The sequence below is a fragment of the Uranotaenia lowii genome, chromosome 2 (genome assembly GCF_029784155.1).
Source record: "Uranotaenia lowii strain MFRU-FL chromosome 2, ASM2978415v1, whole genome shotgun sequence".
Lineage (NCBI taxonomy): Eukaryota > Metazoa > Arthropoda > Insecta > Diptera > Culicidae > Uranotaenia > Uranotaenia lowii.
Genome location: NC_073692.1, coordinates 400,561,001 through 400,574,281, shown reverse-complemented (window position 1 = coordinate 400,574,281; position 13,281 = coordinate 400,561,001). Strand labels below are relative to the sequence as shown.

General features: G+C 35.5%; 1 protein-coding gene across 6 annotated transcripts in view; it reads left to right on the top strand.

Annotated features, from left to right (window-relative positions):
- LOC129744370 (phosphatidylinositol 4,5-bisphosphate 5-phosphatase A) overlaps positions 1-13,281 on the top strand; it is a 62,488-nt gene that overhangs the window by 208 nt on the left and 48,999 nt on the right. For 3 of the 6 annotated variants that reach the window (XM_055736863.1, XM_055736861.1, XM_055736858.1), the window contains exon 2: positions 12,601-12,998. In XM_055736863.1, coding sequence (XP_055592838.1) covers positions 12,967-12,998 — 32 coding nt within the window. In that variant the 5' untranslated portion in view covers positions 12,601-12,966. Of the gene's footprint in view, positions 1-54; positions 376-12,260; positions 12,999-13,281 lie in introns of those variants that run through there. The other 3 variants (XM_055736862.1, XM_055736857.1, XM_055736860.1) reach the window with 3 other exon arrangements.

Sequence of the window (13,281 nt, the reverse complement as noted above, 5' to 3'; positions counted from 1 at the left end):
CTTGGATGAAACTCGGGTCAACATATCGGTTGTGTTTGATTTTAAGTTTGATGATAAAAATATCTCCACGAAGTACCTGACTGATGTTGAGTTAATGTGCTATGCTCACTATCGCGCTATTTATTATAAATAATTAATGTGAATCGCGAGTGATGTGACGTGATCTTTTGCGGAAAAGTTTACCTACACGTCAATGTGATGAGAACATCAAGAGTTCTAAAAATAGCCGTGGAATCTCCAAAAACCGAAGGATACAGTGCTCTATAATTAAGTGTCTGTGACCAGCAGGACCGGTGTCATCATCTCGAGGGAAAAGGGCATCTTGCATCTTTCGATCCATCCTTTAAGGGAGGACTCTGATGGAACAAACGTAGTGTAATATGCCAAGCATCACCCTTTTCTTTTTTTTCCTTCTTTAATTCGAGAATTTCGCGATGTGGAGGAAAGCAATAAAAATATAAATAAAAGTATCACGATGTGGTGTGCGGGAGAGTAAATGGGTAATGTGAAAAAATTTAATGGAAACAAGATGTTTTGTTGGTGATACAACCATGTGTGTGGTGCTGCGTAGTTGCGTTAAGGAAATAAAAAAATGATCCGCTACCAGAATTCAGCTGAAGTGCGTACCAAACTTAAGCAGACTGTCTAGAAGAGACAACAACAATTTATTCTATATGGCGATAGGGTGACCGCTTCAGTGAAAATTGTAAAAGAACCCATTTTTTTCAAGATTAAAATCATTTGCCCCAGTTTCGCAAAAACGTGAAGAAAAAAAGAAACAAAAAATAAAATTCCAAACAAATACGAAGACATTCTCGTAACTCGTAAGCTCAACCTTTCTGTAAAAAAAGCAAAAACGTTCGATAGAGCACTATCATTTGCACACCTTACCCGATAAGCAAAAGAAAAACCAAAATTATACCACTGATCATGGTCAGTGATTATACCAAGATGAGATTTATTGATACTTTTTTTTTTCTCCAAAATGAGATATAATTTAGTACTCGTAGGATGTTAAAATATTTATACCCGATCAGAAGGGAAAAACAAAATTATATCAAAATGAGATATTTTGATACCTACCCGAAGGGAAAAACAAAATAATATCATAATGAAATATTTTGATACTGATGTTTTTCTATCTGAATGAGTTATAATTCAGTACTCGTAGGATGTTAAAATATCTAAAATTATATCAAAAAATCTATACGATCATAGCTAAATTATATCAGTGTTTGATATGCTCCTATCCAGATTATATCTCGTTTAGATAGCATAGTTTGATATTGGGCAGAACAAATTCTATCAAAATTATAACTTATCAAGATATGAATGCTTCGAGAAAATTTTCTAGTGAAATGTCAGTAACCCACACTATTTGCTTAAACCATGCTTCATTATTGGTTTCCCAAATATTCGATTCAATTTTATGAATCTGTTGAGCGAAACTCGTTAAAGTACGGTTGATTTCGATGTCCGTGTTTCATGAAAAGTTGTACATATATCAAAATAAGATATAATCATTATATTTTAGAACAATCCGAAAAAAATCTTTATCATTGAAAATGAGCTCAACCCCATTCAAGTCTGTCAATCAGAATAAGATATAATTCAGATTAGAGAAACATAAAATCGAAAATTTCAAGTACTTAATTATAACTGAATCAGATATAAATATCTTGATGAGATACGTTTGAGTTATTATTTTGATATGCTCTTCTGATCGGGCGGACATCACGTTGACTTGATGTGCCCACCCGATCAAAGAGAAAAACAAAATTATATCAAGATGAGATATTTTGATACTTATTTTTTTTCTATCTAAATGAGTTATAATTCAGTACTCGTAGGATGTTAAAATATCTCACTCTATACGATCATTGCTAAATTATATCAGTTTTTGATATGCTTTTATCAAGATTATATCTCGTTCAGATAGCATAGTTTGATATTGGGCAGAACAAATCCTATCAAAATTATAACTTATCAAGATATGAATGCTTCGAGTAAATTTTATGAAGAATTTCAGTAACCCACACTATTTGTTAAAATCATGCTTCATTTTTAGTTTCCCAAAAGTTAGATTCAATTTTAAGAATCTGTTGAGCATAACTAATTTAAGTACGGTTTGGGCCTTTGATTTCGATGTCCGTGTTTCATGGAAAGTTATATGCATATAAAATAAGATACGATTATAGTATTTTATAACAATTTGAAACAAATTCTTCATCGTTGAAAATGAGTTCAATGTTAGAATCAATGTTGTTCCTGTTAGAAATTTCAAATAATCACAAGAAAGAATTTTTGATCTTAAATTTATTTTTATTCACAATCATCAATAATCGAATCATCCGGTGCTAATTTTCCTCTCTGCCTAATGCCTCTCAACCGGTAGGTCAAGGTTCAAATCTCCTGGTTCTACCCAAACTTTTCAGAGTTGTGCAAAGTTTGAAATATTGCATGAAAGTTTGAGTGCAAAGCAAGAGATAAAGCAACCTTGCATACAAGCGCTTAAGTCCAAAGGTAGGTAGTAGAAAACAAGTTTTTTACCACGTCGATTATGTGAATCAATATAAGATACAAGCCAGATGGAAGAAATTTGGAACCAATAAGTTCAAAATTATCGCTAGATAAGATATAATTATTACTCAGTTCATTTTGAGGTACAATTTTGTAATGCTGTTCTGATCGGGTACTGTCCCATGAACAGAAAGCTGCCTCAATGATGCCCAATTTTGCTATTAGAGTAAATTCCAAACCAAGATATGATCTCACCGACTGTTATATTCTCTAAAATTCTATAAATCCTTGATGATGCCTATTTTGCTTTAAAGGGAGCAGTCAGAGCCAAATTGAGCTATCATTTTTGCTATAAATGGCCTATTTTGGTACCCTTTTGATATTATTTTTAAAAATTTTGAGACTTAAATAAAGCATTATATTGCCATCAGGAAAAATTCGTATACAAATAATAATATCATTTTGTTACAAATAGTCCAGCGTTGTGCAGCGATCCTCTAATATATTCATTTGATTTCATTAAAAGCGCTTTATTTCGATTTTACAATGTAAAATTTACATTCTTTACATTTCTATTTGGGAACTTCAAAAATGTTATGAAGAGAAACAATCTACTTTTTGCGTACATCTCATTTTCTCATCATCAACAAAATAACGATAATTTAAAATCAACTGAACAGAATGTTTTTTTTAACCCAAATGACAAGTGATGACGATTTTTATATACAGTCAAAATAGGTTTCCTGCATTGGTTTATCTCGAAAACATGTTAAATATAACCAGCCAATCTAAGAAAGTTATATTTGAAGGGCAAGGCACTTTTAATTTTGAGCCACAATTTCCAAAAACCTGTATTATTCTGTGTAAAATGGCCTATAAAAATAAACACTTCATGCAAAATTAGCAAAAAATCCATTAATAACCAACGTAAACTTAAAACAAAGTTACACAAGCACATATTAAATGGTTTTCGTCTATTTATGATGTGGAATAGTTCTATCCTTCATCACGTTGATAGGCTTTTTGATGAATATCAGCTAGCACATATAGCTACTTTTTCGACATTTCACACATAATACAAAAATATACATTTCATATGAGACAAGTTTAGGAATTCTGTACTTGTTTATTCTCGACAACATCAATGATTATTAGAATTGGACCAATATTAGGTCGACCTGCAAGCTTTTTATTTTGGTCAATAATTTGGATTTTTCGTTTGTACCAGACTTTTGGTCTGAAAGGCTGATAAAAAACGAACATTAAATTAAAATAAATTCTTCGACACTAGGAATAGTTTGTTTGATGATGGCACAAAATTAATCTTACAAAAAGTTAGATGTATATGCTACGGCGTGGTAACACAATTTGGTTAAAAAGTGTAATCGAACTTATTGAACACCCTGTATGTATGTAACGAGTGATTCCTAGAAGAGTTGAATAGTTAATAGTTTTTCAACTCTTTGAGTCGATTGATTTTGAGTTGATAATGCCAATCAGTTCTTCATATTTCAAACTATATTTGGTGCTCTGTTGTATTGTGAGCCTACTTGGTTGAATGATTCAACTGAATCAAAGCAATCGAAAGATTCCTTTTAATTCAACCATTGCACAGTGGTCCAGAAATGAAATTTAGCGGGAAACAATTATTTGCGCTCTTGCCTTAGGTTTTAGACATTTGATGTCCAAGACAAAGTTGTACAATGTCACAAGGCGCTACCTTTGAATGAAACATTTTTAGGGTGGTTCATAAAACTCCTTAGATACGAAAATTATTTTTTTACTGTAAGGAGATAGTGCTGTATTATGTTGAGCAATTATGTAGAACAACATAATTGATGAAACTTTGTAGAAGACTTTGAATGTCTATCTATTAACGTTTGGGTTTTATGATGATTTTTCGTGTACAAGTTAGGGTGGTCCTACAAAAACAAGTTTTTTTGTTATAACTTTGTTGGGTATCAACTTATCAAAACCATGTGTTCGGCAAGTATTTGGCAAATCATTATGCGCATCTTTTGTAGCAAACAGATTTCTAATATCTGCTTTTGATTCGCAGTTATCATGAATTTTGTGTTAAAAAATGGCCATTTTGTATGAGCCATAACTTCAAATGGAGCAAACCAAAAAATTCAAACTTTGATTCGTTTAAAAGAACATGTTAAAATCTACATTATATCAAAAAACTGGAGAGGTGTTTTTTGTTTAAAGCTTTTTATTTACATTTGAACTTGACCAAAATTGCCATTTTTCATATAACAAAATATATCACTTTTGCTCTGCGACATGGAATTCTTCTTTGCTTTCGCACCCTTAGTCAATAATTCTAAATTTTTTACCACTACAAAAGCAGAGTTTCCTATTAATAACCTTTTGTAAAAATTTTGAAAGACTAACATAGCCAGAGGGGCACAAATGAAAAAAAAAATGAGGATTCTTGATTATTAATGTATAGAACCATAAACTGAAAACAATGAATTACTAACTACCCAACAAGAAAGTCTTGAATTGTATTTTTCTTAGAAGGAGTTATTATTCACTTATGTCCTTTTGACTGTGAAAGCCAGTTTTGGCTCCTCCGGTGATCATTTTGATCAAACCCAAGTAAACCACACAGTTTTCAGTTCAAGAGTTTCGATTATTCGTGATGAACGTTCAAAGGAAAGTTATAGTCATTCACTGGCTGAAGGGGTCTAGTGAAAAAGATGTGGTTGAAGTTCGGTTAAAAATGGATCCGAAGCTTTCGAAATTAACATTGAAAAAGAAATTAATTAATCAAATTAATTTGGTTGGTCATACAGTGGAAAGGTTGTTGAAATATTTACAATATTATTCTACATTGCCGGAAAAAATGCTTCAACTGATTTTAAAATGGGGAGCATATGATAGCTCAAACCACAGCAGGTATAAATTTATTTTGAACGATCCTTTATCTTTTGATCTTCAAATTATTTCAATATAGATTTAATCAATCATTCATTGACGAAGATGATGTAGGAGACATGCGTGAATACAGCGATTCCCACATTTTCGCGGTTTCTCTTGTTCCGTTACGTCTCGTAGATAAATCTAATGGGATACAAAACGTTATCTGGAGTAACGATAGCCCATCCTCAGTGAGTTTGTGCAGACCTATTAGGCTCATTTTTGCTAAGGAAAGTGCAGATCTAACAAGATTCGTTAGAAATGTTCATGAAGATCACAGATCGTCTTTGTATGGACAAACCCACTTGGAGAGTCAGGAAAACCAATATAGAAGTGAATTAACGGCGTCAAAGTCTTCGAAACATACTCAAAGAACAACTGAACTTATGTATTGATGAGCCTAGGGTCACCGGTGGGAATTCCGATACAGGAAATATTGCCAGGAAATTCTTCGAGAAACGGATTGAAGTTGCACAAATTACGGGACTGAATGTTCAGCTTTTGTTTCACGTGATTTTAACCATTATCAACAGTAGCTCGTTTGAAGGGTATGCTGAAGAAACTCGGGTGCTTTATAACAATTTATATAGCTGGTATCCCGTTTCTCCAATCGTACACAAATTGTTAGTGCATGGAGCAGCAGTCATAAAACATCATATTTTACCCATAGGCATGTATTCGGAAGAAGCTGGTGAAACAAGAAACAGAAGTTTACGAAGATTTCGAGGAACCACTCCAGAAAGTTCGATCGTGTGGTTAGTCTGGAGGATGTTTTTAAAAGACTCCTCCTGACATCAGATCCGTACTTCTCACTATCCAATAGAAAATGTATGAAATATTCAAAAATCAGCCTTCCTGAATGCAGCCGTCATTTGATCTGTGGTGACCCATAACGCGTTTTTTTTATTAGTTTCATTATTGCTAGAATATAAGTGTTTTTTTTTGTTTTCTATGAATTTTTTATTGATTTCTCAAATAAACTTTTTTTTCCGTTTCTCCGTTTCTGTTAACTATAATGATGATATAAATGTTACGATGTGTACGGTTATTCCTCACGCAGCCAAAAGTAGTCAAAAATAATATAGAAAGGTTATATGAAAAATGGCAATTTTGGTCAAGTTCAAATGTAAATAAAAAGCTTTAAACAAAAAACACCTCTCCAGTTTTTTAATATAATGTAGATTTTAACATGTTCTTTTAAACGAATCAAAGTTTGAATTTTTTGGTTTGCTCCATTTGAAGTTATGGCTCATACAAAACGGCCATTTTTTAACACAAAATTCATGATAACTGCGAATCAAAAGCAGATATTAGAAATCTGTTTGCTACAAAAGATGCGCATAATGATTTGCCAAATACTTGCCGAACACATGGTTTTGATAAGTTGATACCCAACAAAGTTATAACAAAAAACTTGTTTTTGTAGGACCACCCTAACTTGTACACGAAAAATCATCATAAAACCTAAACGTTAATAGATAGACATTCGAAGTCTTCTACAAAGTTTCATCAATTATGTTGTTCTACATAATTGCTGAACATAATACAGCACTATCTCCTTACAATAAAAAAATAATTTTCGTATCTAAGGAGTTTTATGAACCACCCTAAAAATGTTTCATTCAAAAGTAGCGCCTTGTGATGTTGTACAACTTTGTCTTGGACATCAAATGTCTAAAACCGAAGGCAAGAGCGCAAATAATTGTTTCCCGCTAAATTTCATTTCTGGACCACTGTGCATTGTAAGCGGAAAGTTTATATATCGGTATTTCGATAGCAACTCCCATTAAGATTTTCAAACAATTCGAGAAATAGTCGAACCAAATTTGGCATGGGAGTTTATTTGGATACGGGCAGGTTCTATGATTGTTTGGGACCCCTCCGTACTTCCAATTAGAGTATGGGAAGAGGAGAGGGGACACTCATACAATTTGTTGCATAACTTGATAACTAATCAAGCTAAAGGAAACAAATTTGGCATGCTATGGTATTTGGGCGAATGAAATGTTCCCAAGATTGTTTGAATCTTAGTTTTGCATGGGAGGAAATTCGGATACGTGATAAGACTCTAAGGTTCTTTAAGACCCCTCCCTGATCCCAGTGAGGAGATAGGAAGAGGGTAGAGGCCACAATTTTTTGAAAAAAAAGAGTACACTGAGGTTTTTTTTACGCGGTATTTCGTCCCGCGTAAAAAAAAACCGCGTAAAAAAAACCGCGTTAATTCGAAAATCCGCGTAAAAAAAACCGCGTTAATTCGAAAATCCGCGTAAAAAAAACCGCGTTAATTCGAAAATCCGCGTAAAAAAAACCTCGTTAATTCGAAAATCCACGTAAAAAAACCCCGAAATTCGAAAATCCACGTAAAAAATCCATTTCAATTAAAAAATTCGCGCAAAAAAGCACGTTACTAAAAAACGCGTAAGAATCATGATCATTTAAAAATTTACGTACAATGATAGTTTATTTTTAAGATAAAAAACAAAATCAATTAGATTAATAGAATAGTAGAATATAGTGAGGCTTATTTGACAGTGTGGAATTCAGATCGTCTCATGTCTTAAGTCTCATGTTCCATGTCTCAGGTCTTAGGTCTCATGTCTCAGGTCTCATGTTCCATGTCTCAGGTCTCAGTTCTCATGTTTCATGTCTCATGTCTCATGTCTCAGGTCTCATGTTTCAGGTCTCAGGTCTCATAAATCATGTCTCAGGTTTCAGGTCTCATGTCTCATGTCTCAGGTCTCATGTCTCAGGTCTCAGGTCTCATGTCTCAGGTCTCATGTTTCATGTCTCAGGTCTCCTGTCTCATGTCTCAGGTATCATGTCTCATGTCTCATGTCTCATGTCTCATGTCTCATGTCTCATGTCTCAGGTCTCAAGTCTCAGGTCTCATGTCTCATGTCTCGTGTCTCACATCTCCAGTCTCATATTTCAGGTCTCAAATTTCAGGTCTCATGTCTAAGGTCTCAGGTCTCAAGTCTCAGGTCTCAGGTCACAGATCTCATGTATCACGTTATTAGTCTCAGAGCTAAGATTTTCCCAACTACAAAAAGATTCTAAGTGTTTTCCTTTGAAAAAGTCTTAGAATATTTTCTCTGAAAAACCGCGTTAATTCGAAAATCCGCGTAAAAAAAACCGCGTTAATTGGAAAATCCGCGTAAAAAAAAGCCGCGTAAAAAAAAACCGTGTAAAAAAAAACCGCGTAAAAAAAACCTCAGTGTATTTATTTATCAATCGAAAAGCTGCAAAATTTGAATGAGATTGCATCTTGAAACAAGTTATGTTATAATGATTATTTGGAACTCTACCCTTTTTCCACTGGAGTGATAGAAAGGGCTATGAAGCAGGATTGCCGATCAAAATTCCGGGTTTTTGTGAAAGAAAAAATTTAACTTTTCTGAAAAAATAATTATTGGCAAATAAATTTTCGATCGGCTTTCGAGAAAAAGTATATTTAAGAAAATTAGAATTAATATGGTGAATAGGAAAGGAAAATAAAACAAAAAAAAAAAGACTCAAATATGTGTCGTGAGACTACTTGGTTGAATAATTCTATACTGAACCGAAAACACTCACTGAAGAAGATAGTAAGTTGCTATCGAAATACCGGTATCTGAACTTTTATTTTATACCGTGATTGAGTTTAAGGGAATCTTTCGATTGCTTTGATCCAGTTAGAATAAGAATTTATCTTCTTCAAGTTTGGGTTGAGTTTTAATGATTTTTTAAATTTTCATCCATTCACAAGATGTAGCAAAGAACACTGGGTCAGCTAGTAAATTTATAAATGTAAATAAACGGAAAAATTGAAAATGGGTTTAAATTGTTCACCGATCTTTAAAATTTCCTTGACTCCTCTATTTCTGTTAAAAGAGATTCAATATGAGGAACCAGGGGCGGGTACTTAGTGGTTTAGTTCCTATTCAAAAATACCTAAAGGGTGAAACGATCAAAATTTTGTCAATATCAACTTAACGTATTTCTTTCAATTTTGCATTTAAAAAACCTGAACACCCATAATTTTGAAGGTGTGTGTGTAGAATGTTGCTCCTATTTTGATTTTAGAATTCACTCTTCAGTTGTCAAAATGCCGTCCAAGGAAGAAAAGCAGCGTATCAAAATTCTGCTCGCGCATCGCGAAAATCCGAGCTCCTCGCACGCAAAGCTGTCAAAATAGCTAAAAGTAGCCAAATCAACCGTAACAAATGTAATTAAAGTGTTTGGGGAACGTTTGTCGACAGCCAGGAAGTCTGGATCGGGGGGGAATTGAAAACCGGGGGAAGGCCCCTGAGACCACAGCGGTAGTTTCAAGCGAAACCCTAACCTCTCTCTCCGAGATGCCGCAAATAAGCTGGGTGTATCGTCTACAACCGTACATCGAGTCAAAAAACGGGCCGGACTATCGACTTACAAGAAGGTAGTGACTCCAAATCGCGATGATAAACAAAATACTACGGACAAAGCGCGATCCCGGAGGCTGTACACGACGATGCTGACGAAGTTTGACTGCGTAGTAATGGACGACGAAACCTACGTCAAAGCCGACTACAAGCAGCTTCCGGGACAGGAGTTTTAAACGGCAAGAGGAAGGGGAAAGGTAGCAGATATTTTCAAGCACATGAAACTGTCAAAGTTCGCGAAGAAATATCTGGTTTGGCAAGCCATCTGTACCTGTGGCTTGAAAAGCAGCATTTTATAGCTTCATAGGGACTGTCAACCAAGAAATTTTCGTGTAAGAGTGTTTGCATAAACGTCTGCTGCCTTTCCTGAAGAAACACGGTTGTTCCGTACTGTTTTGGCCGGATTTGGCATCTTGCCACTACGGTAAAAAGGCCATGGAGTGGTACGCCGCCAACAACGTGCAGGTGGTTTCCAAGGACAAGAACCCTTCCAAACACGCCAGAGCTCCGCCCAATTGAGAAATACTGGCCTATTGTCAAGCGGAACCTAAAGAAGACCAAAAGAACTGCTAAGGACGAGCAGCAGTTCAAGGCAAACTGACTTTCGGCGGCGAAGAAGGTGGCTGTTGAAAATCTGATGGCAGGGGGTAAGCGTAAGGCCCGGCAGTTCGGATTTGGAAAAGCGGAAGCTGAATATTTCACCTGAATTTTACACTTATTCAACTTGAAAAAGAAATTAAATTTGATTTTTTAATAAACGATTTCACCGATTTACACGCGTTTTCCCTGGACCAAATTTTGACCGTATCACCCTTTACTACTAGATTTTAACTAGACAAGGTGCAACTCTGAAAAATATTAAAAACATAAGATAATCGCTGGCAACCCTACCTACAACAGTTAGACTTCACTCGATAGTGGTCAGGGATGCCAGGTGTTGAGGATAAAAAATCTGGGCAATTTTGAAAAAAAGTCTGTGTTTGTCTGTGCACAAGGATGATTGAAATTTTGATACTGAATAACATTTTTTTTGATGCGTGTGAGCGGGGAGGGGGCCATGCCGTACCATGCCGAAAAAAAAGTTTATGAATGATCATAGTACATGAAAAATAACAAGTAGGTCATTGCGCTTAACCTCACTCGAAAGCTCTGTGTATGTACACAGCATGCTTGCATATCAACAAAAATAGTTATGAAAATTTGTCAGTTTTATATGGAATAGCAATCAAAATTATTAATTTATCCGTCGATAGCCATTCGATTCTTTTGAGAAGGGCTTCAGATTAAAGATTGATTCTTCAGGCTCACCGGAAACTATTTTATGCATTGGATTTTCGGATCTGAACTATGAGTAATGAGCATTCAAAAGAAGTTTTCATCGTTTTCCCTCTTTTTTTGAAAGCAAGCAATGTAATATTTTCTTCTATCTATGTCAAACATTTGATAAATGATCGTAAATACTTCGTATATCTGTGATGAAAAGTCAAATTGTTTGAATTTTTATCCAAATCACAAAGGAAAAAGGCCACACAAGGTAAAAAATATCATCAAATTTTAGTTTTTAATCGAGAAAAAGCCCATTGCATATTTCATTTAGCGGTGTTGAAAAGCCAAATATTGTTCGTTGCATTAAAATGCATCAGTGCATATTTTTCTCATAATTTTATTTCTTGTCAATTTCAAGAAAAATATGATTTTTTGATAAATTCCATTTATTTGCCAGTTTTTTTCATAACTATTTTTCGGGGCCTCTTACCAATACGTTGAAAAAGAGCGGAATGGCCTACTTTGTATATTTCAAAGTACTATGATGAATGATTGGTTTCATGAATACAAGCGAGATTTACAGTCTAATCTAGCACTTACGGATCAAATCCGATACATGAATATTGATTTCATCACTCAATTTCAAAAGTCTGTAAAATCTGGGCACTCTCAGCAAAAATCTGGGCAAAATCTGTGTCTGACCAATATCTGGACGAAGGGTCAAAAGTCTTGGTTTTACAGACAAATCTGGGCACCTGGCAACCCAGATAGTGGTTCACCAAAAGAACGTCGAACGAACGAATGTGATACCACCCGGGTAGACCCGGTGCTGCTGTTCTCTCTAGAACGGACCGTTCACAAGTTGCTGATTAATAAATCAGCAGCTTTTCACGGCTAATCCAAATACCTACAAAACGCAGTCGGTTGAGGAGACATGTTCATATGAGGGAAGAATCATCTTTAACAACCGGTTAGATTCGAACGCGGGGCAAGTTTTATACCTAGCTGGTGAACTTGAACGATTCCAAGGTGGTCGTGTCACGACGATTGAATTCACTGTTTGCTTTGTTGTTTTTAATTTTGGACTTAGCTGTTTTTACCGTATACTGCACAGTTGCGAGTTCAATGGTGTTTTTTTTTCTCTCTTGACAGTAGGTAGGTATAGTTGAAACTCTCCGCAAACCACATCGAATGCAACGCAAGTGTAGTGAATCGAGTACCGCACAGATAAGGACACAAAATTTTGTCGATAAGATATCTCGCGCGGTGGTTTACAAATAGCAAAAAAGAGTTGAGTTTGTGAAATCGCCGTGTACCTTGAGAACGTCGCTGAAACCGCAAGTAATCCAGTGATAATAAACTTCCGCATAAAGTGTGATGTTGATTCTTTTTTGGGTGCTTAGCCGTTGCTGTACCTACTAATATGTCATTAAAGTTTACGTAAATGCGGTAAGAAAGTGCTTCAATAGAGTGTTTTTGATTTTTTTGGCAGTAAACTAGTTGCGAACGTCATCGAGAAGTTTTTAAGTCTTTCCGCAAACGTGTGCTCATAAGTGTGCCGTCCCTACGTCACACTTTTACGACGCCGCCGCTAATACCCAAAGGAAAAAGGGAGAACACAGTTTTACGGAATTGAACCCTAAAATAGAACCGGCACTTCGGTGTCACCGAAGTGGCTGTAGGTGGTTCGATACCGGGGAACAGCTGGTTTTGCCCGTAGCAAAACACAAAGAAGGCACTGGAATCGATTTGGTGGCCCCGGCAGTGTCACCAGAAGAATAAATATAGTTTATACAAGAAGCAAAACAAACCGAGGAAACTGCAATAACCCCCCGAGGTTCTGTGGACGTGCGGAAAGATGAGTCGCTGTGACAACGATTGGAACGTAAAGTAAGTACCTTCCTATGAAATCACCTGGTGCGATGCACTAATCCCACCATATTGAGATTATACCCAAGCATGAGTTTCCGATTACAGAAACCCTTGGCAAACGGGGTTGAATTTCATGCTTAAGAAAGCCAAAGCCGGAATGGATGGGTCATTGAAGAGTATTTTAAATATGTTGTTTTTGCCTATGTGGGTCACCCATAAGACAAATTCAATTTACCTAAATTATTCATAACAAAAATAAGTTGTCTAAAAATTGCCACACGTGGTTTAAATTCATCTAGTT